General features: G+C 47.1%; 1 protein-coding gene across 7 annotated transcripts in view; it reads left to right on the forward strand.

The window, feature by feature from the left end:
- COL20A1 (collagen type XX alpha 1 chain) overlaps positions 1–19,624 on the forward strand; it is a 121,055-nt gene that overhangs the window by 90,048 nt on the left and 11,383 nt on the right. For 3 of the 7 annotated variants that reach the window (XM_089769730.1, XM_075901044.2, XM_089769731.1), the window contains 10 exons: positions 2,351–2,428; positions 3,643–3,729; positions 8,646–8,699; positions 10,448–10,543; positions 11,126–11,179; positions 11,862–11,915; positions 12,598–12,651; positions 14,545–14,616; positions 16,044–16,079; positions 18,348–18,414. In XM_089769730.1, coding sequence (XP_089625856.1) covers positions 2,351–2,428; positions 3,643–3,729; positions 8,646–8,699; positions 10,448–10,543; positions 11,126–11,179; positions 11,862–11,915; positions 12,598–12,651; positions 14,545–14,616; positions 16,044–16,079; positions 18,348–18,414 — 652 coding nt within the window. The remainder of the gene's footprint in view (positions 1–2,350; positions 2,429–3,642; positions 3,730–8,645; positions 8,700–10,447; positions 10,544–11,125; positions 11,180–11,861; positions 11,916–12,597; positions 12,652–14,544; positions 14,617–16,043; positions 16,080–18,347; positions 18,415–19,624) is intronic. The other 4 variants (XM_075901047.2, XM_075901046.2, XM_075901048.2 and 1 more) reach the window with 4 other exon arrangements.

Here is a 19,624-nt window from a genome sequence, read left to right on the forward strand (position 1 = left end):
CCTCAAGCAGGAGGTTGATAGGAGAAACACTCCAGTCAACTTCCCTTACTCCTCATGAGGAGCAGGAGTTCTGGCATCAATATGCACGCCCTCAGCATTCGATTTAATGGGTCTTTACTAGACCCGCTAAATCAAACTCTGGGAGATCGACCACCGCAGCATTAATCTTCTGGGAAGAGAAGACATGGCCTACATGTCTTGGAACCTGAATAAATACAGATCCTACTCTAGTTGTCAGAAAAAGGCAGGAGGAGTACTTGATTGCTTGTAAAAGAGAGAGATTTCGACATCAGCTCCCGGGGAGGGCAGTGGAGTGATCACGAGGAGAACATGTTCATATGGATACCCTTTGGTCTAAACTTCTCAAAAATGCCCTGTCCCCGGATGACTGCACTTGAGCGACTGTACAACATTCAGTGCAATGACCATAAATTACAACTCTCAAAAAAACCTCTCAATACCAGACTCAGCTGCAAACCAAAGCCCATTGTTGCCCCACAGGTAAAGGAAAAATTAAACACCTGAAGATCAACGGGCCCATTGCTCTATGAGAAAAGCAAGTGCTAGACACAAAGAACACCTTGAATCTGATTATTTATAGCTTTGCACCTCATGTTGCCATTCACACTGGTGCCAAACATGTGTAAATACATTCCAGTGGCTGATATGGTGATGGCTTAGGCCCTGTGGTCCAGATCCTCAAAGGTATTTAGACACCTGGCTCCTGTTGATTTCACGGGAATGGTTTGTGCAGGTGTGAATGATTACACAGGGTGCAGGGCAAGGTAAATTAGGCACCTGTTCCATTGCCCTCTGACCCGCAAGATCTAAGGCTTGCAAGTAAGAACAGTGCAGCTGATTGCCGTATTCCACACCTGAAGGCTGCATTGCACATGCTACCTGCCCCCTGTGTGTTGCATGCAGCCTCAGCTAGTGCCAGGGAGAGGTGACCTCATGCAATGTACTGTGAGAAAATGACCCCAAAGGAATGAGCGGTACGATATGAGAACAGCTTCCTACCAAAGCAGGATTCAAGCCGCTCTTATTTTATTTGCCAAAGAAATACTGCCGTGGTTTAGTCTGACAGCAGCCCTGTCAGATCTCTGCCTGGGAGGAAAATATCCTCTCCCACCCCAGTTCTCCCTTTTAGCAGCTTAGCTAGCTGGATCTAGTCAATGAAGAGCTACTAATGAACAGCCCAGACCTTCTCTGCTCCCATCATGCTTTAAGCCTAATGAAGCTTCATGTCTTCTGCAGCCTCTGAGAAGACAGAGTGCCTCATTATTGGTTATCATCAAACCTCGTTTAAGACATCTCCAATTGCCAGGTGTTACCTGGGGCTCATTTGTTATCCATATGCTGCATAGACACACGCGCGCACACACACACACACACAACCCTATGGTACTGCTCACACATCATTAAATGCATGGAGGGTGGGAGATTTGACTTGGTAAAAAGGGCATTTTTTTAAATGTGGGTTTTAAATGCATCTTTCCCCCTTTTTCTTCTGTGGTTTCATGCTGCATTTTCCCTTTTGCTAATCACAATGGAAAGCTCTGGCAGGCTTGGGAGAGGCTGAGTACAAGGGTAGAGTTATTTGGAAGGGGATGGTGGATCCCCCAGAAACATCTGCTGCTTTTATCTTCTATCCCTTTCTTTGAGGGGCAGCAGAGAAAGATTGTTTTACATTTTGGTTTGCGTGGAGGCCAGTTACCTCGGCCCTTGGGAGCAGCTCCTGCTGAAATATGAATAAAACAGCAACAGGGGTATTTGTAGCATGGATCAGCTTATAGAGTTAATTTTGTAAGGCTCTGCCTCAGAGGTCTAGGACTTGTCACGCAGCCCAATGACCCTTCTAATTTTGGTATCCATTACCTTGCATCTGCAGTTTTTACAGTTGTCTCTGCAAGACTGTGTCTGTATGGGGCTGGGGGCGGAGAAAGCCCATGACGGTCTCTTACATAAGGTATTTTTACCTTCAACTGCAGCTAGAAGTGGCCAAGAACGTACACAACTTCCCGCTGGGCCACCCCATGGCTTGCAATTGAATGGGTTATTATCCTCATTGGCATCTTAACAAGACATGGCATGAGCTATTGTTGGGGATATATAATAACTTGGACAGCAGCCTGCATAATTGCTGTTCTTCAGGACACCTGGAAGCACTATATTTAAAAAAAAAAAATCTGTCCGGTCCTATCCTTTTTTTCTACACCTACATTCTCCTTAGGTGAGCTCTTGTCCTCAGCAGCAGAGAGAGTAACTATGCATGGCCATGTAAATGGCAGGTTGCCCACCCACCTCACCTGTCACATTTGTAAGCCTTCTCCTTCTGGTTGCTCCACAGTTCCAGCTGCAGTCTTTACACATCGTATGCAGTGGCTCATGGGCAGAGGAAGACAGATGTTGTGATCTCCCTGCATTGGTAAGACATGGATCACCTCTGGGCTCATTGTGATGAGATGGGGGGAATGGATCACGAGGAAATGACACTTGACATAGAATTTTGACAGGGTCAGGGAGATGGACTTTTTTTTTTCTCTGAATAGCTGATAAAATGAGCTAAGGCCAAGTGAGTCTGTGTCTGCTCCCTCTGAAATTAATAGCCAAATGATGCAGCTGCTCAAACATATCCCCACCAAGGCATGCCGTTCCTGACTTGAATCACACTTGCTCAGACACACGGCTCTGCTCTTGGTCTTCAGTTCTAAGTTATAACTGTGGCCGGGTAGAAATTTTCCGACGAAACAAAGCTTCATTGGAAAATGCTAGTTTATCAAACCTAAAATGATTGGTGAAAATAGCTTTGAGAATCAGCAGCCCATGAATATGAACGCCCACAATGTCCCTAGCCAGGGACCCCCCCCTCCCCAGCAGCTGCTGCCTAAAACTGACATTCGGCTGACAAGAATGTCAGTTTCAGGTAGCAGCAGTCAGAATTCGGACGAGTATATTTGGGTTTTGATATTCCGTGTGTTGAGTTTTTAAAACATTTTTCCCTTGAGATTTCCATTTTGTGGGAACTTTTTTATGTCTCTCATTCTCCCATGAACTAGAAATCCTGAACTTGTCAACTGTTTTTATAACATATCCCACTCCTGGGCTTCAAAAAACCTAATTCCTTCTGAAATGAGATTTTTGTGGCCAAATATTTAGAAAGGAGCAGACTGATACTTTCCACAGGATATTTTTATTGTAAATTTCAGTGACTATAAAATGTAGGGCTGATTGAAAGTTTTTCCTTTTTTAATTGTTATTGATAGAAAATTGGATCTTTGATGAAACATAATTTTTCAAACAAACTATCTGCTATAACATTTTGGTTTTCAGCTTGAAACTGAAAAACTTTAGATGGGAACCAAAATATTTGAATATAATGTCTCAGCTGGACTTTATCTCCCATAACCCCACCATAGCCCTTGGACTCCCATGATACACTGCCTCATATCACCAAGAAACCATGGTGCATCATGGGAAATGTAATCCAGCTAACTACAAGAGCGATAAAGTAAAATTTTCAGCTGTGCCTAAGTGTCATTAACTTTCAATGAGATTTAGGTGACTGAGTCACAGAAATAGTACTTTGTTTTTGAAAATATTTTCTTTTTCTTTTTCTTTTTCTTTTTCTTTTTCTTTCAGAGAAACGAAGAGACCTGCCCTACCTTGACTCCTTCCTGTACCTGCACTTCAGGTATCCCAGGCTTGCCAGGTCCTCCAGGACCACCTGTAAGTTTGCCTTTTCATATTTGTTCCTATAGAAATGTTTGTATTGTCTGGCACCAACATGGCATGGAACAGCCATGGGCAAAGGACAACTTCCTGCCATGAGCTCACAATGTCCACAGATACTGGACGGAGGGAGAGAAGGGAAGCAACATAAAGATACAGGCGTTTAAGCAATGAAAGATGCTGCCTGGCATGTGACTCCGTGTTTATCATCTCTTATGAGATCATGTAACTAAGTAAAGGAGGTGGCTGCTCTTCTCCACTTAACTTGGACCAGGGACTTTGATTTGCAGAGCTGGGTTTCTCTTCCCTGGGTTCCGAACACCAAGTAACTGCTGGCATCGGCAGCCCAGATTTCCATCCTGAACAATGAAATTCCCAACTTTTGGGGAAAGTTGAAGACCCTTTAATAGCAGAGGGGCAATGAAGCCAAAACATACCGATCCAGACAACCAATGCCAACACAGCAAAGGGTGTGTGGAGCTGGCATTGTGGTCCAAGCCCATCTCTGCGTAGGTGCTTGTATTTTTTTAAAATGTGGAATAATATAACGACTGCTGATGTTTGTGGCTCCCACCATAGCTGTCTCCATCTGGGCAGACCTTTCCTTTGATTTTCCTTTCCCGCTGCCAAAGCAAAATAAGCTTTTTTGCGAGGTGACAGGGAAAGCCAGGGCAGAGCCAGCATTGCAGTGCTAATCCTCTTACGAGAGATGGGCTGGCTTCCTTTTCTGTTTGTCTGTGCAGATCTATTGGATAGGAAACTCTGAAACCCTGTATGAGGACTTGAAATGCAAAAGGCCAGGCCTGGCAACCTTTGCTCCAGCCTTTCTCAGAGCTGGATTCAGTAAAGATTTAACCTAGAGAAGAGGGCGCCCTGGATGGATGGATGGATGGTCTTTGGAAGAACCTCTCTCCAGCCTCTGCAGGGCCCCAGCCCACACATAGAGGAGTGTGTCTTGACTCTAGCAGTCAGAAGTTCGAGTTCTTCCTATCTGGTTTCCAGCCACATCAGAAGAACTGTTTCATTATCACACGCTCTGTTTCATATGCACAGTACACAGAGAGAAGGGGATGTTTCCAAGGAGGGCTGTGTTTGCGCTCAACCTTGTGTGTGTGCAATGCATGCACCAATTGGCCAATAGGTTTTTAGTTGAGCATGTTAACTTTTGCCCACACAATTGTTCGAACAAACAGGGCAGCTATGATGATGCCAAGAAGGTATTTGCACCGGCAGTGTGCACGAAGTTGGAATTTTTGCACGGAAAATCTAGCCCAGAGCATCTTTCATGGTGTAGAAAATACCCTTCTCTGTGTCAAATAAATATGCTTGAATAGTAAATCACTGTCACAAGGTGGATGGTCCTTTAAACAGAGGTGGGTCCAGCTTCATCTCTAAGGCTACGTCTACACGGCGGGTTTTTTGCGGAAGAGAAAATGCAAATGGAGCGCTCATTTGCATATCTTCTTTGGATCCTTTTTGCGGAAGAGGTTTTTGCGATTAAAAAACCCCTGTACAGACAGAGCCAATTGTCGGAAAAAGGACCTTTTGCACAAGGGCCTGCAAACCTCAATTTTTGAGGAATAAGGGATCTTGTGCAAAAGGTTTTTTTTTTTCGACAAATGGCCCTATCTACACAGGGCTTTTTATCGCAAAATCTCTTCCACATAAAGGATCGGAAGAAGATATGCAAATGAACATTCCATTTGCATTTCCTTTGCTGCAAAAAACCTGCAGTGTAGACATAGACTAAGGGATCAGCTCCCTCCCCGCTGAGATGGATCAGCTAGCGATCAGGTGATTACAGAGCTGGCAGGAGGCCCAGCGGAGGGGAGAGCTTTGCTGCCAGGAAGCAGAGGCACTGATCAGAAACCACTAAGTTAGGGAACAGGCCCGCAGGAAGCCAGCTGGCTCCCATGGCAGCCTTGGAGCAGGGCTGAATTCTCAGACACGTGGCCTGTAATATGGAACCATGCAGGAGGTAGCTAGGTCCCCGAGGAAGACCCTGATGACAACGAAGGAACAATTGTGCCGTGTTTATTTTATATGGAAGAAATAAAGCGAAAGGCCTGAGAAGGGGAGCTTGACCCTGACTGTGTTTGACATCGCATCTTCCTGGTCCGAGGGGACCAGACAACAGCCTCTGTGCCCTGATCATGCCAATGAACAGGACTGGCACACTGTAACTTTCTAAACACTAGGGGTCAGTGAGCTCAATGCCATCCTTAATGAGGAACAACCATTTGTAACATAGTAACTAGAGGTTAATTCCACTGGTAGGGTTAGCTACACCACACACTGCTTCCCCACTGCATGCACTACTCTGCTCCATGTGTGGTTGTGACCCCAAGTGGCCTTCCATTTTAATTGGCTCATCAGTGCACTTTAAGAAAGTGTGTGTGTAGGGGGAAGGAGTTCTGTCAGTGTGATCGGGTGTACAGTTATGACTCACAATGCTTCAGGCAGTATGAATTGATTGGCTCCAGGGCCAAGACACTTCCTAACAGGTCCAAAGTTTCTCCACTGTGAGCCAGGATGTCTCCTGCATGATCACTTTTCCCTAATGAGCGCCTTTGGAGCTGGGAGAGCCCCCATTGGAGTACCCCCTCCACAACCTCCAGCAAAGCTCCGATTCAGACTTGCCTCATCCACACCCAATGCTGTGTCAATTCAAGAGCAGAAACTGTCCGATGAACACGTTATAATTCGCACAGCACCGGCACATGTGAGAAAATTAAGATTTCTCTTAGATCCAGTGGTTCTGCAGATGTGCAGAGAAGCCAGGCCTCCCTGGATACAGCATCCTTCCGTGCTGCTAGTGTGTTCCTGGGGAGATTATGTAAAGTAGAATCTGGGCTCTGTAGAGTCAGTCACAGCACGAGACGCTGTTCTGGCCACATCATGCTGCAAGTGGCGGGAACAGAGATTAATCAGCCTTGCTCCCTGAGAAGCACTTTGAGAAATGAGTGTGTAATCTCAGGGCACTGCCAAAATGTTTCCTTTGCATTTCCATGGTCCCATGTAATGCCTTTCCTTTTTAAGGGATATGTGAAAATATAGAGGGTCTGGTTCTGGTCTCTCTTACACCATTGGGGAGCTTGCCATAGGGCTGTGGTTCTCAAAGTGTGGTCGATGGACCACCATCGTGCAGGTGAGCTTCAGGCTAGGGGGTTGCCCTCTTCCTTCAATGGGGAGACTGCACTGGCGCTCCAGCTCCACACCTCCTCCCTCCTGAGGTTTAAGCACCAGCTCCCCGACGCGGGGGGAGGAGGGGCAAGCCTTGTGGGCCAGATCCAGCTTGTAGGAGGAAGGAAGTGGCTCCGTGCATTGCTGCTCCTCCAAACTAGTGGAATGGCAGCGCTGGAAACCACCCACCTGAAGGTTTTCCCCACTGCTTCCATTGGCCAGAATAACAACCAATGGGAGCAGTGCGGGGTGGTACCTGGGAGCGGCAGGAGGCACAGCGCCAGGTAAGCGACCCTCATCCCCATCATGCTCAGACCCCGCATCCCCATCCCCTTCACACACACCCCTGCCACCAAGATCCCGCAGCCAACCCTGCGGGACAAGAAGCAATGGGATTAAATTGTGGAAAGGGAGGTTTAGGTTGGACATTAGGAGAGACTTCCTAACTGTCAGGGTGCTTAAACACTGGAATAAATTGCCTAGGGAGGTTGTGGAATCTCCATCACTGGAGATATTTAAGAGCAGGTTGGATAGACATCTAGCAGGGATGATCTAGATCAGGGCTACTCAAAATGCAGCCCATGAGCCACTTTGTTTTTGACCTGCAGTGTAGTTTGGGTTTACATGGGGCTCAACACGCAGCCCATGGATCCTTTGAACATGGCCTCCACTGGGAACATGTTCCACAACAGCAAGTCAATATAATGATCTTCTGTTGTTATGCGTTTTAGTAGTTCGATTCCTAGATTAACATTGTTCATTAAAAGTGCTGTCATATAGGTGGAAATCAGGTAACTATTGCATTTTGTTAATATCAGCAGAACTGACTTAAATGGGGCCTGCATGTTGTGTAGTGTTGCCTTGATGTTTGTATTCATGTCTCTCAGTGTGAAAGAAGCTATTTGCATATATATTTGCATGTACATGCAACCACATTTGAGTTGCGGCCTTCAGCACGTGCTGAAAGTATCATAGTGCCCCCGGGGCTTCCATAGTTGAGTAGCTCTGATCTAGATGGTGCTTGGTTCTGCCGTGAAGGCAGGGGACTGGACTTGATGACCTCTCGAGCTCCCTTCCAGTTCTAGTGTTCTATGATACTAAGTTATTTTGAAATAATAACTCCCGAACTAGCTATTTTGACATAAGCATATTCCTCTTCACAAGCAGGAGTTGTTATTTCGAAACAACCAGCCCATTATTTTGAAATAGCAGGCTTGGTAATGTGGAAGCTCACCTTGTTCTTTCAAAATAACTCCCCAGTGTAGACATGCCCTAAGGCGCTACAGGCCCACTCATTGTTGATGGTTTTTTTAAGTTACAGACAAACACAGCTACCCCCCTGAGATTTTTAGTTACAAAACCAAGCAACTTCAGGCTTTCTCCCATGCTGCTCCTCATGCCTGGAAGAAATAAGTATCTGCAAAGACCCCGTGTCCTTCCTTCATGGCCCTCCTTTAACGTCTGCAGTGCTGGATGGTCCAGTAGCTGGTGTACAGTGACCGCTGCTTTTCACACTGACTAGTCTCTTGCTGTCGCCTTTTGCTCCCTGCGCTGTTGGTTATTTCCCCCACTCTCAAGCTCTTTGGGGCTGAGAGCATCTTATTCTGTGCGTGGACAGCATTTGGCACTGGTGGGCTGGCCCTTCCCTCAGGTTCCAAAGCGCTATCGCGGCACAGACATGGCTTCATACGGATCACAAAAGCGTCCTGTGCTTTGTCCCACTTTGGCAGGGAAGTCCTGGGAGAAGAGGCCCACAAGGGGAACAAGGGGAACCAGGGCCGAAGGTGAGTAAGGACAACCCTCTGAGACTGATTTTCTTTCAGGCAGCTATAAGCCTCTAGGTCAGTGGCGGGCAACCTGCGGCCTGAGGGACACATGCGGCCCATTGGGGATCTATGTATGGCCCCTGAGACATTGTTTACCACTGCCCATGTGCAGGGGTGCCAGATTTTGTGTGTGTGGGGGGGTTTCCTACCAGTATCACTAAATTGACATGTATGGAAAGCAAGGGCGTGAAGTGAGCTGCTTGCTGATTGCGCACCACACTGACTGTAAGAGCCGGCGACTCCCTCTTCAGCCAATCAAAGCCCTGCTACAGTCCAATCGGCACAGCCCGCAACTTCTAGGTCCGCCAGCGCAGTTAGTAAAACTGCCCTGTCCCGGGAGACTGTTTTGGCTACACAATCTTGTGTCACATTCACGAGCCTAGGTTGCCCATCACTGCACACCGGGGAAAGCAAATGCAACTCCAGTAACTTCAGTAGATTTACATTCACTTACCCCACATCTGAATTCATCCCTACATTAATGGCTGAGCCTTCTTATGGCTTAGGGCAGAGATCCGTAGGTTTTTAAAACCCCAATGAAAATCTGTGCAATCAAACTGGAGATTATATGATTATTTAGGCCCCCAGTGGGTGCTCAGAGCTGTGCAATCCCTGCTCCAGAATTCTTCAGACACCTCGCTATGTTGCTTACATATGTCTGAAAAGCTTCCTTTATGAAGAAAGCAGTCCAGCTCCATCAGAAAACATACATCCCAGTTTTGTGCTGCTCTTATTCTCCCTGCTGGGCATGGCTGATGTGACCCTGCACCATGGTGTGTTTGTGAAAGGTGTGAAATGCAGGGAGAGCCACAGAAACTGGGTGCAGGAGCAGAGACAAACATGAAACAAAATGCTGGATCTGAACAGCCTGGACTTTGGGTGGTGGCAGAAACATGGAAATCCACACCCAGGGCATTTACAAATTAGAATCACTCATTGCTTGTGTTACCTGCAAAAGCATGATTGAGAGAATCCAGTAAAGAAGCAAGAGGGGAAAACCCCCAGCTTTCCATTTTCAAAGTAACTGCACAGAAACTAACGTCAGTGAGGATACGTCTATACTGCAACACTATTTTGGGATACTGGAGTATCCTGAAACAGCTATTCCGCATCTTCACAGCAAGCCCGTTATTTTGGCCTTGTTATTCTGACATCCCTGTCAACCTCGTTCTGCGAGGAGTAAGGGACGTTTTGGAATAGCACTTCATTTCAAAATTTGGCACTGTGTAGACAGCGCCAAATGCCGAAATAAGCTATTTCAAAATAGCCTCACTGCGTAGCTCAAATGTCATATCTTATTTTGAGTTATGGGGCAGTGTAGATGCACCCTGACAGAGCTGGTCAAAAAAAAAGTCATTGTTGTAAAATGGACATGGTTTCCAGCTAAATCTTTGCGGCACTTTTCCCCTCCTTTTTTGACCAGCTGCAGTAACTAGAATAATTTGCTGTAGTCCTGGGCTGCTCCCACTTCCCTGGAAACCAGTGGGAATTCTGCCAATGATTTCCCTGGAAGCCAGCTCAAAACCTAAGTCTGCACAGGCAAAGGGCTGTGTAGCTGAGGAGACCGGATACTTCCAGACTTTGCCTCTTCCTTTTGCATCCCGTAGCTGCTTTGTGTTGACGCAGGTTGGATGGCGCAGCCCATGCAGGCAGAAGTTGCTGGTGTTCCTCCCCACATTTGCTTTCATTTTTTTGACTGGTTTTAGGGTGAGCCAGGCCCCCCCGGACAAGTCGGACCCGAGGGTCCTGGTGGACAACAAGGGTCCCCAGGCTCCCAAGGAATCACCGTGCAGGGGCCAGTGGTACGTAATCTCTCCCATTGCTTTTACCCCAATGCTTGTGCTGTCTGATGGAGGCATCGGTATGGGGGAGAGGGTGTGGGGTTCTGTTTGTTACAGAGATGTAGTGCTAGAAACACCTGAGTCCTATCTACGCCAGTGCTTAAAATGCGATTACAACTAGCAGCCCTGGTGTTATTTAAGGCTGGCTAGTTTTCCTTGTGTTGACAAAACCCTACACTGAGTCACTCTGGGTTAAAATCTGGCCACGATGGGGAGGGGAAGGGAGAGCGGATGCCTTGAAGAGCCCAAGGGAGTGTTAAAATGTCAGTAGCACAGTCATCCTGGTGGGAGAAGCAGTGGGGATGCAGGTGCAGACACACACAGATGCCTGCCTGCACTCACAGGCAAGGCTAAAGTGGCAGGTGTGGAGATGTGGCAGGATCCCTCTGGGCACAAATCCTGTCAGGAGGGGTGTGGAGGTGCTGGGGTTGTGGCCCTGCTGAATTGACTACTGTGATGAGTAGCCATGGGCAGAGAGACGGCTGCCCGACTTGAGGGCCGGCGCAGAATTCCCACAATGCTTTTGTTACCTTTTGATTCCAGGGCCCCCCTGGAATTAAAGGGGAGAAAGGAGACACTGGAATCCCAGGCATGCAGGTAAACTAGTCGGCATCCCTCCTCTCACTCAATAGCTACCTATTTCCTTGCTCTCCTTTCGAAATCCAAGGAATTAGTGGCCTTTATTGCACTCGGAGCCCTCTTCTCCGTGCAGGACGTCGGCAGGAACGCCTTGCACTGCTATTGTGCGCTCGCATCCGAGCCTGCACGGGAGCTCAGTACGCGTGAATGAGCTCAGCCTGCCACCACCTTTGCAAGTAACATTGGGCCCCTTTCCCAGAAGAATAAACAGGGCGAGGGACAAACAGAAAAGCAATGGCAGAGCCAGCAGTAGAAACCAGCAGCCTGATTTCCACCCCTCTTTTCTACCACTTCCTAACTATCCCCAGTGCAGTAAAGGCAACAAATCCTGTTGGGACTGTAAAATTCTCTCTGTTGTGGAAGGTGCTATTAAAACGTTAGGCACGGGAGTGGGGGTGGGGGGGAGAAGAGGAATCTGATTTGATGATGGTGAATGAGGGGTAAAGGCTGGGTTCAGATTCAAATACCTGAAAATGGAGCAGGTTGAAAATGGGCTTTCATTGGCATATTAATGCTCTGTTCCTTTCTTCAAGCTCTGCTTGATTGTCCTCTTTGGTGGTGGCCTCTGTTTCCCCCATTAGAAGTGTGATGTGGGATGTAATTGCTGGATGCCAGGCTTAACCAGCAGTTCTGTTTCCAGGGTGTTCCTGGTGCCCAGGGAGCTCCCGGCAGAGATGGTATTCAGGGAGCAAAGGTAAAACACGCAGGCCCTGATTTTCAAACCTGGGCGCCTCACACTCCATCGGTGGCCTGATTTGCAAAGATGCTGAGCAGCCATAGGCTGAGATGTGGATGGGGGGAAACTGAGGTTGCACAGCATCTCTGAAATCTGGCCCACTTTTACGGATGCATATATGGATTTGAGTGCCTAGCTTCATTCACTTAGGTGTCAAAAGTTTAGCCAGATGGTTACTGTACCACTTCCGGCAAAAAGTGCTTGGCAAAGCGTACGGGGGAGGGGAGAGGAATTGGCTTGAGATTGTGGATTAGAGATTTACTCTTTGGGGGCTTCCCTCATGGCACCTTACCTAGCCAAGAGCTTTGGGGTCATCTTGGAGCGAGCATGGATGTTCTGCTGTCAAGAGGCAGCATTCGCACTCTGCTCTACTTTCTGCCCTCTAGTTGCTATTGCTAGCCCAGGGCAAGCCTGCAGCAGCAGGGCTAGGTGAGCTGATGATCCAGACCTCTCAAATTTGGCCCAAATATTCTCCAGACAGATTTATGCACTTGAGCAGTGGCCGAGATTCTGGCATGTTTGACAGATGTTGTGCTCCTTTTGGAAGCCATGGTTAAGGGAGGCAGGGTCACATCCCTGCGCCCTCAGCTCTCACGGATGGGGTGTGGACCCGCTCGTTAACACACTGTTGGGTTTGCAGGGGGTGAGAGGACTGGAAGGCACAGCAGGGCCTCCGGGGCCACCAGGACCCAGGGTAAGAGCTGGTACGAAATGTCAGTATAAAACTTGTCATCCGCAACAACTTTCACTTCCTGCATTTTCCAGAGAGCCAACATAAGCGTCCCCGGCATGGATTGTCACAGGATTAGAACCAGAGACTTTCCACACTGCAGCAGAGACCTCTGCTGCTTCAGCTTAAGGAGCTACTCCATGAGCTGGTAGCAGTAGTAGACTTCTCTAGTGGGCAGCAGTAGAGCAGTGGTGGGCAACCTCCACTTGCAGCCCGTGTGCCCCCTCTCTGCCCCCTTCCTTCAGCCTCTCGCACTCTGGGGCACCGCATTTACTTACTGCTTCCCTTCCTGCCCAGCACTTTTGGAGTGCTGTGAATTGGCTGATCTATGGCATTCAAGCTCTGAAAGGTGGAAACCCAATGGGGGTTGCAGACCACAGGTTGCCCACCAGTGGATTTCAACCTTGTGGCCCACTCATGCAGTCCTCTCACTGGTCTTGGTTGCCCATCACTGCAGTAGAGGGACATGTGCTTTGCCAGAGGTGGTCCAGGTGGCTACATCTTTCTTAGCTGGTGGGTGAGTTGGAGGCCTACAGGATGCCAGACAGAAGTCCCCAGCAGGAGCGGGACATGACGCCAACCAAGAACTTGCCCAAGATGGTGGGAGCTGAGCTGTTCCCAAACTTCAGTTTCACCCTGGACAGCACTCTCTATGTATTTACAGGGACCCAATCACATTAGCATCCAGTGCCTCTCAACACCACGGGGGGCACTGATGTTTTATCTCCCCACCTTACAGATAAGGAGCTGAGGGCAGTGGGGGCGACAGTCTCACTGGGCCCCTGGGCAAGTTGGGGGGGCCTGCTCCATGGCCCCAAAAGGGGCAGGGCCTTAGGTGGAAGGGGAGGAGCTGAGGGCAGCCAGCCCTCAGCACTGCCAAACCGTGGCACGGCCCCCTCCTCCCAGCCCTCAGTGCCATGCCACGCTGCTCTCTGGCAGCCATTTAAAGGGCCCAGAGCTGCCTCCAGTGTTGCCATAGCAACAGTGGTGGCTGGGAGACCCATGCCCCTTTGTACCACCAGGCCCTGGGGCAGTTGTTCTCTTTGCCCCTCCACTGCTGGCAGCCAGCCTGGCTGGGAGAGAGAGAGGCTCAGGGACCTACTACTGAGCCACAGGCAGACATGAGACATGAACCCAGGTTCACCGAGGCCCAGCATGACCCACCAAACCAGCCTTGCAATAGCCAAGATGCCGCCTGTGGTCTAGGAATTGCATCGAAACCTCCATCTCGTTTCCCCTACGCCACTACCTACCTGTCAGTCACGATTGGCTGGAACCCAGTGGGTGGAAAATGACAAATATGTGGCAAATAACTGGCCCTTTTCCTATACAATTCTGGCAACTGCAGAAACATACCTGGGGATCAGAAGGAGACGTCTACCGCATGCAGGTTATTTTCTTTCTTTAAACAATTCTTCATTATTCATACAGTTACATGTTGGAGGGGAGCATGGCCCTAAAGAAAAAAGAGGCATTAACTGTCCAAAAAAGGGCGTGCTCTGGGCAGAGACTAAAATAATGTGAATATAGAATGAAAGAGCTAAGAAATGAAGGGTAAAAATCACACTGAAAGTCATGAGCACAACTCACATCTGCTCTCCCTGACCATCGCTGAGACAGTAACAGGGAATGATGTGAACATGACTCATACCTGATAGTCTCTTAACATTGTGTTCATGCTTGGATGATGCACTGATATAAACCTTAAGGGCACCATGCCTTTAACGGAGCCCTCTAACCAATTCTGCTGGTGCCCTTGAAGTCGTAGAGAGATGTCAGCCTCCAGTAGGAGGAGAAGAGAGCATGCAACTGACGGGACCTTCTCTGCAGCTGCATCTCACAATTAAATCTCTGCAGGGTTTCCAAGGAATAACGGGTTCCCGAGGCAGCAGTGGAGAGCGAGGACCGCCAGGGGATGTCGGACCCACTGTAAGTTGTTGGGATTTTTTTATGTTGTGGTGCTCCAGGAAAGCCAGATGAGGGCATGGAACCGGACAGAGTCCTAAATAGAAAAGAGCGGCACCTTGCAAGATTCAGGGTATAGCTCTGAGGGCTTTCGTTCAGGTCCGTCTCTTCTGGTGGAAGGGACTTTGGCTATCCATCAAAGACCTGTCTGGTAAATGTCTAGGAGTAGACTCACGGCATGCACTGCCCGCTGCAGGATTCTGAGCCACATAAAATCCAGTGGTCCAAAATTTCCCTGTGTCAGATTCTGGAGAAAGAAAGCACTAGAGGTGGGCCTGAACTGAACACACAGAACCAAGATTTTTGGGCAACTTGAACTTTGTTCTAAATACAAAATATGTATCTGCATCCATATTTGCAAAAATAAAAAAACTTTTAGGTAGTTCGAACTAGGCTTCCTAGTTCGAACTACCGTTACTCCTCGTGGAATGAGGAGTATCGGTAGTTCGAACTAGGAAGCCTAATTCGAACTACCTAGTTCGTGCCCCGGGTAGCCGCACTGCATGGGGTTCGAACCAGCGGGGTTTTAAAAATGGCGGCGCCCCGCTTATGCAAATGAAGCCCGGGAAATTCAAATCCCGGGCTTCATTTGCAAGTGCAGTATGCCTACATTACCCTCCTAGTTCGAACTAGGAGGGTAGTGTAGACATACCCTTATAGTTGTAAAGCACAGAAGTATGCAAAATGCATGTACAAATGTCATTTTGTTTGGCCATGAAACATATGATCCAGTAAATACTGTGGCTGTAGTTAAGGAGATATACTGGAAATTTGTCCTAGGAGTTACCACCTTTGAAGCTAAATACCCTGTTATGGAGTCCCATTGTGCCCCGATATTGCAGCATTTACTGTCTGTCATGTGAAGTCATCTGCTGTACACATTGACATCCAAGGATGTGGATATTCCTGGATAGAAAGCAGATATCCACAGATTTGCAGGGTTCTAAATACAAAATATGTATCTGCATCCATATTTTCAAAAATCCACAGATATAATGTGGATATCCATGGATTTGCAGGGCTCTACATATAGTCTATGTCTAGACTACATCCCTCTCTTGAAAGAGGGATGTAAACTAGGCAGATCGAAAGTGCAAATGAAGTGGGGATTTAAATATCCCACACTTCATTTGCATAATCATGTTACAGCATTCTTTTGAAAAATGGCAGAGACCACACTTTGGAAGGAGCACCTGAAATGTTGCCCTGAAAACATGATCCTTAATTTGGAGTTAGCCCATAAACATACAGCTGGCTTTTCACTTGAGCATGACAATGGTCAAGTACTGTAATAATGCTGCTTTTATTAAATTGACCGTTTGCTTTTCATTTTTCACCTCCTCACGGCTTAAAAAGTAGTTCTGTTTATTTTGGTTCTGTTTTCTCTACAGGGTCTGCCTGGTCCAAAGGGGGAAAGGGGAGAGAAAGTGAGTTTTTTCTCCTTGTAGTTCTTTATGTTGTGCAGAGCAGTTACTGAATTCAGCTCTGAAAGGGTAGTGTACACTAGGGGACAGGGACATGATTAAGCTATTTCAGTGCCGAATCACCTCTTTGCCCTTGCACGTCTTAACTCTCCATTCACCTGAATGACTGTTCCCTGAGAACCTGACATCATATTGCAACAAACAGTCTTGGAAATTGCGGGGAAGGGGCGGGGGGAGAGGGAGAGAGCTCACCAATGGCTTGACTCCCAGGAAGGATTTTTCTATAAAAATGTACTGCATAATAATTGACTAACTCAGAACAAAATTTTGTGGGTCAGATCCACAGCTGCTGTAAATAGCTGTAGCTCCACTGAAATCAGAGGATTTATACTAGCTGAGACCCTGGATTTAACTACTGAGAAGCAAATTTTTACCTGGTAATTCTGCCTCAAATTTTCAAAAGTGCCTGAATCCCATTTTCAAGGGTAACTCGAGCACTTAGGCCCAGACCCTCCAAAGTATTTGGGCACCTATGGTACCTTGATTTCAATGAGAGTTAGGCACCTTTGAAGATAATTCAATTTCATTTAAGCTCTTAAATGACTTAGTTGATTTTCACTCTGTTATTTAGCCTCTTTTTTGGTGCTAGGTAATGCCGGGTGCCAGAGTAATGCCGGGTGCTACAGTGCACTCATAGGTTGAAATAAGATACACAATTTGTGCTACGTATCTTATTTTGATGTTATTTCAAAATAGCTTATTTCAAAATTTGGCGCTATCTACACAGCACTTATTTAGAAATAAATCGCTATTCTGAAACATCCCTCGTGGAATGAGGTTTACAGGGACGTCGGACTAGAGAGCCCATTATATTTCGAAATAACAGGTGCACTCAAAAGACGTGGAATAACTATTTCAGGATACCTCGGGTATCCCAAAATAGCACTGAAGTGTAAATGTAGGCAGAGAGTCCACACAGCTCTTGTACCAGCATGCAGACAGTCAGTAAATTACACATGAGAACTGGAAAAACTCAAGCCTGGCCCGTAGGTGATGCAAATATGGAATGTGCCATGATGTTTCTCCTCACACAGGACTTGATTGAAAATCAATGGAATTCATCCCATTCCTTTCAATGGACTTTGGCTTATGCCCTTAGAAGCCTCTGATACAGACCTCTTTCTTACTGGGTTCCCTTTGCGATGGTCTGTGGTTACATACACATTGTAAAGGAAAAATACTCTGCACCAATTCTCGGCACTCAGGTCAATTGATTTGGATTGCACTGCGAGGCTAAAAATAGCAGTGTAGACATTCTCATTCAGACAGGAGCCTGGACTTTGAGACCGTCCCTCTTCACTGGGTTTCAAAGCGTGGCTGTAGCTGGAGGAGGAATGTCTACATTGCTACTGTCAGCCCCACAAACTAAGTCCTGGGAGCCCAAGTCAATTGACCCCGCCTCTGAGATTTGGCCCCATAGGCTGTTCTTTGCAATGTTCTTTGAGTGTGGGTGCAAGATTTTTCCATTTGAAGTCGATACTTGAGTGTTCATTTCATCACCTCCCCTTTTCACCAGCTTTTCCTGTTTGGAACTTTTTGGGGTTGAGATTGACTGTTTCCCTTGGCCCTTGTGTCCAGTTTTTATTTCATTCTGTACTGAATTGCATATTGATCACAACAGTACCAGCCACAGCTGGAAGCTTTATAAAGAGACCTGCCAGGGTTCAGTTGTCATAGGGTTATGAATGTTCATACATCAGTGTTTATGTCCAAGTTGCTTATATCCTGCTGTACAAAAATTTTAAGGGGAAAAAAAACCCCTCAGAAAGCGATTATTATTTATTGTCCCATGACTGTAGGAGTTAAGATTCATTCATAAAAAATTCACAAAGACATCCAATTGTAATATTTAATTAATATTTAATCATTAACTTTAAATATCACTGAATACTGGCTTATGTGCTAGACACACTGTTATCAACCTTTAAGCTATAGAAACAGATATGCAACTATACTCTTTAATTGCAGTTCATTTCATTTATTAATGACTGGAAATTTATTTAATCAATTTGTGGGTGCAGGGAAAAACAAAAATATTGATATTTACCAATTAAGATTTTATTGCTTCAAAGCCTTTGGATGTCTAAATAGAGTCCTCTGATAGAGATGAATATCTCTATAGCTCAAGCTGTTGGTAAGAATGTGCCAACAGAAAACTTAATTCTATCCACTTTATTTCAAAATATTTAATTCTTTTTCATTTTACACCAGGGTGAACCTCAATCGCTGGCCACAATTTACCAGCTGGTTAGCCAGGCTTGTGAGCGGATGATTCAGAGTAAGTATCACATGTCTCGTTGGGCAGTAGTGCTTCTAAGGCTCTTGAAGTTTCATCACATAAAGAAGAGCCTCATTGTAATATGGTGGGACTCACCACTGCAGCGCCTCCTGCTGGTCACTCTGGGAATTAGCCGTTCAGCCCTGGAGCCCCCACCTTTTGGCAGGTGTCAGGCCTGCTGTTACCTTGTATTGGCTCCGCCACTTTGTGTTAGGACTCAGATTGTGGCATCAACTCTTCTGGGTACTGCTCTCTCATAGGGCCCACACACACTGGGGTCCTCCTCCTCAGGGAACCCTCAACCCCCTATGCCCACCTTGCCTCAATGACCCACAGCCAGTCGTCATCTAGCCCCTACCTCAGGGGCAAACTGCAGTCTGAAATGGCCACTCGTTGTCAAGGGGCTGTGGACCTGCCACTGCCCTGGCTGTGTCCCTTAGTACCCTCAGGCCTTGCTTCAGGTCCAGCAGCCTGGGAGTTCGCCTGGCCAGAGCTTTCCCAGCTCTGCCTGCCTTTCCTCAGCCCTGCTCTAAGTCAGGAAGCCTCTAGCTTCCCTGGGAACCAGGTCCCTCCTACTCCACCGCTGGATCCCTCCATTTCTACAGCAGAGAAGAACATGGGACTTGATTTGGAGTGGGTGCGTAGGGGTGTGTGGGGAATTTGGAGAGCTCAGATCAGATGATGCAGCCTGGATCGTGGAATGAACTAAGGAACTGAGTGTTCACCTTTAGGTGGATGAAGAGTTATCAGCAAGGTTGCTTAGGGTCAGCTGACGCACAGGGAGATCTAGTTAGTGTTTTGCCCAAGGTCAGATAACGAGACCATTCCTCAGCAGAGTCTTCCTCTTCAGTACATGACCCCTGCAGCATGGACTGACAACTTCATAGCACCTGGTGATTTTTATTCATACCCAAAGCTTTTTAGATATGGGGCAAAATCAGAACATGCAGAATGAAACCAGACCACCCATTCATCCTGATGTGAGTTTTGTACAATAAAACCAGAAATGGAGAAGATTCTGTAATAGCAAATGTTTCCATAGTTTGGCTTGATTCTATGGAAAATAGGTGTGAACCAATACTGGAACAACTTTCACTACTCCCCCCGCCCCAAACTTTGTCATGCAGACAAAACAGAAGTGGCTCTCAACCAGCCAAGCCGTAGTTTTGAAAACTCTACAGTGTTTCCAGCTACAGGCTGAACCTCTCTA

The sequence above is a fragment of the Pelodiscus sinensis genome, chromosome 17 (assembly GCF_052426305.1).
Source record: "Pelodiscus sinensis isolate ZL-2025 chromosome 17, ASM5242630v1, whole genome shotgun sequence".
NCBI classification, from domain to species: domain Eukaryota; kingdom Metazoa; phylum Chordata; order Testudines; family Trionychidae; genus Pelodiscus; species Pelodiscus sinensis.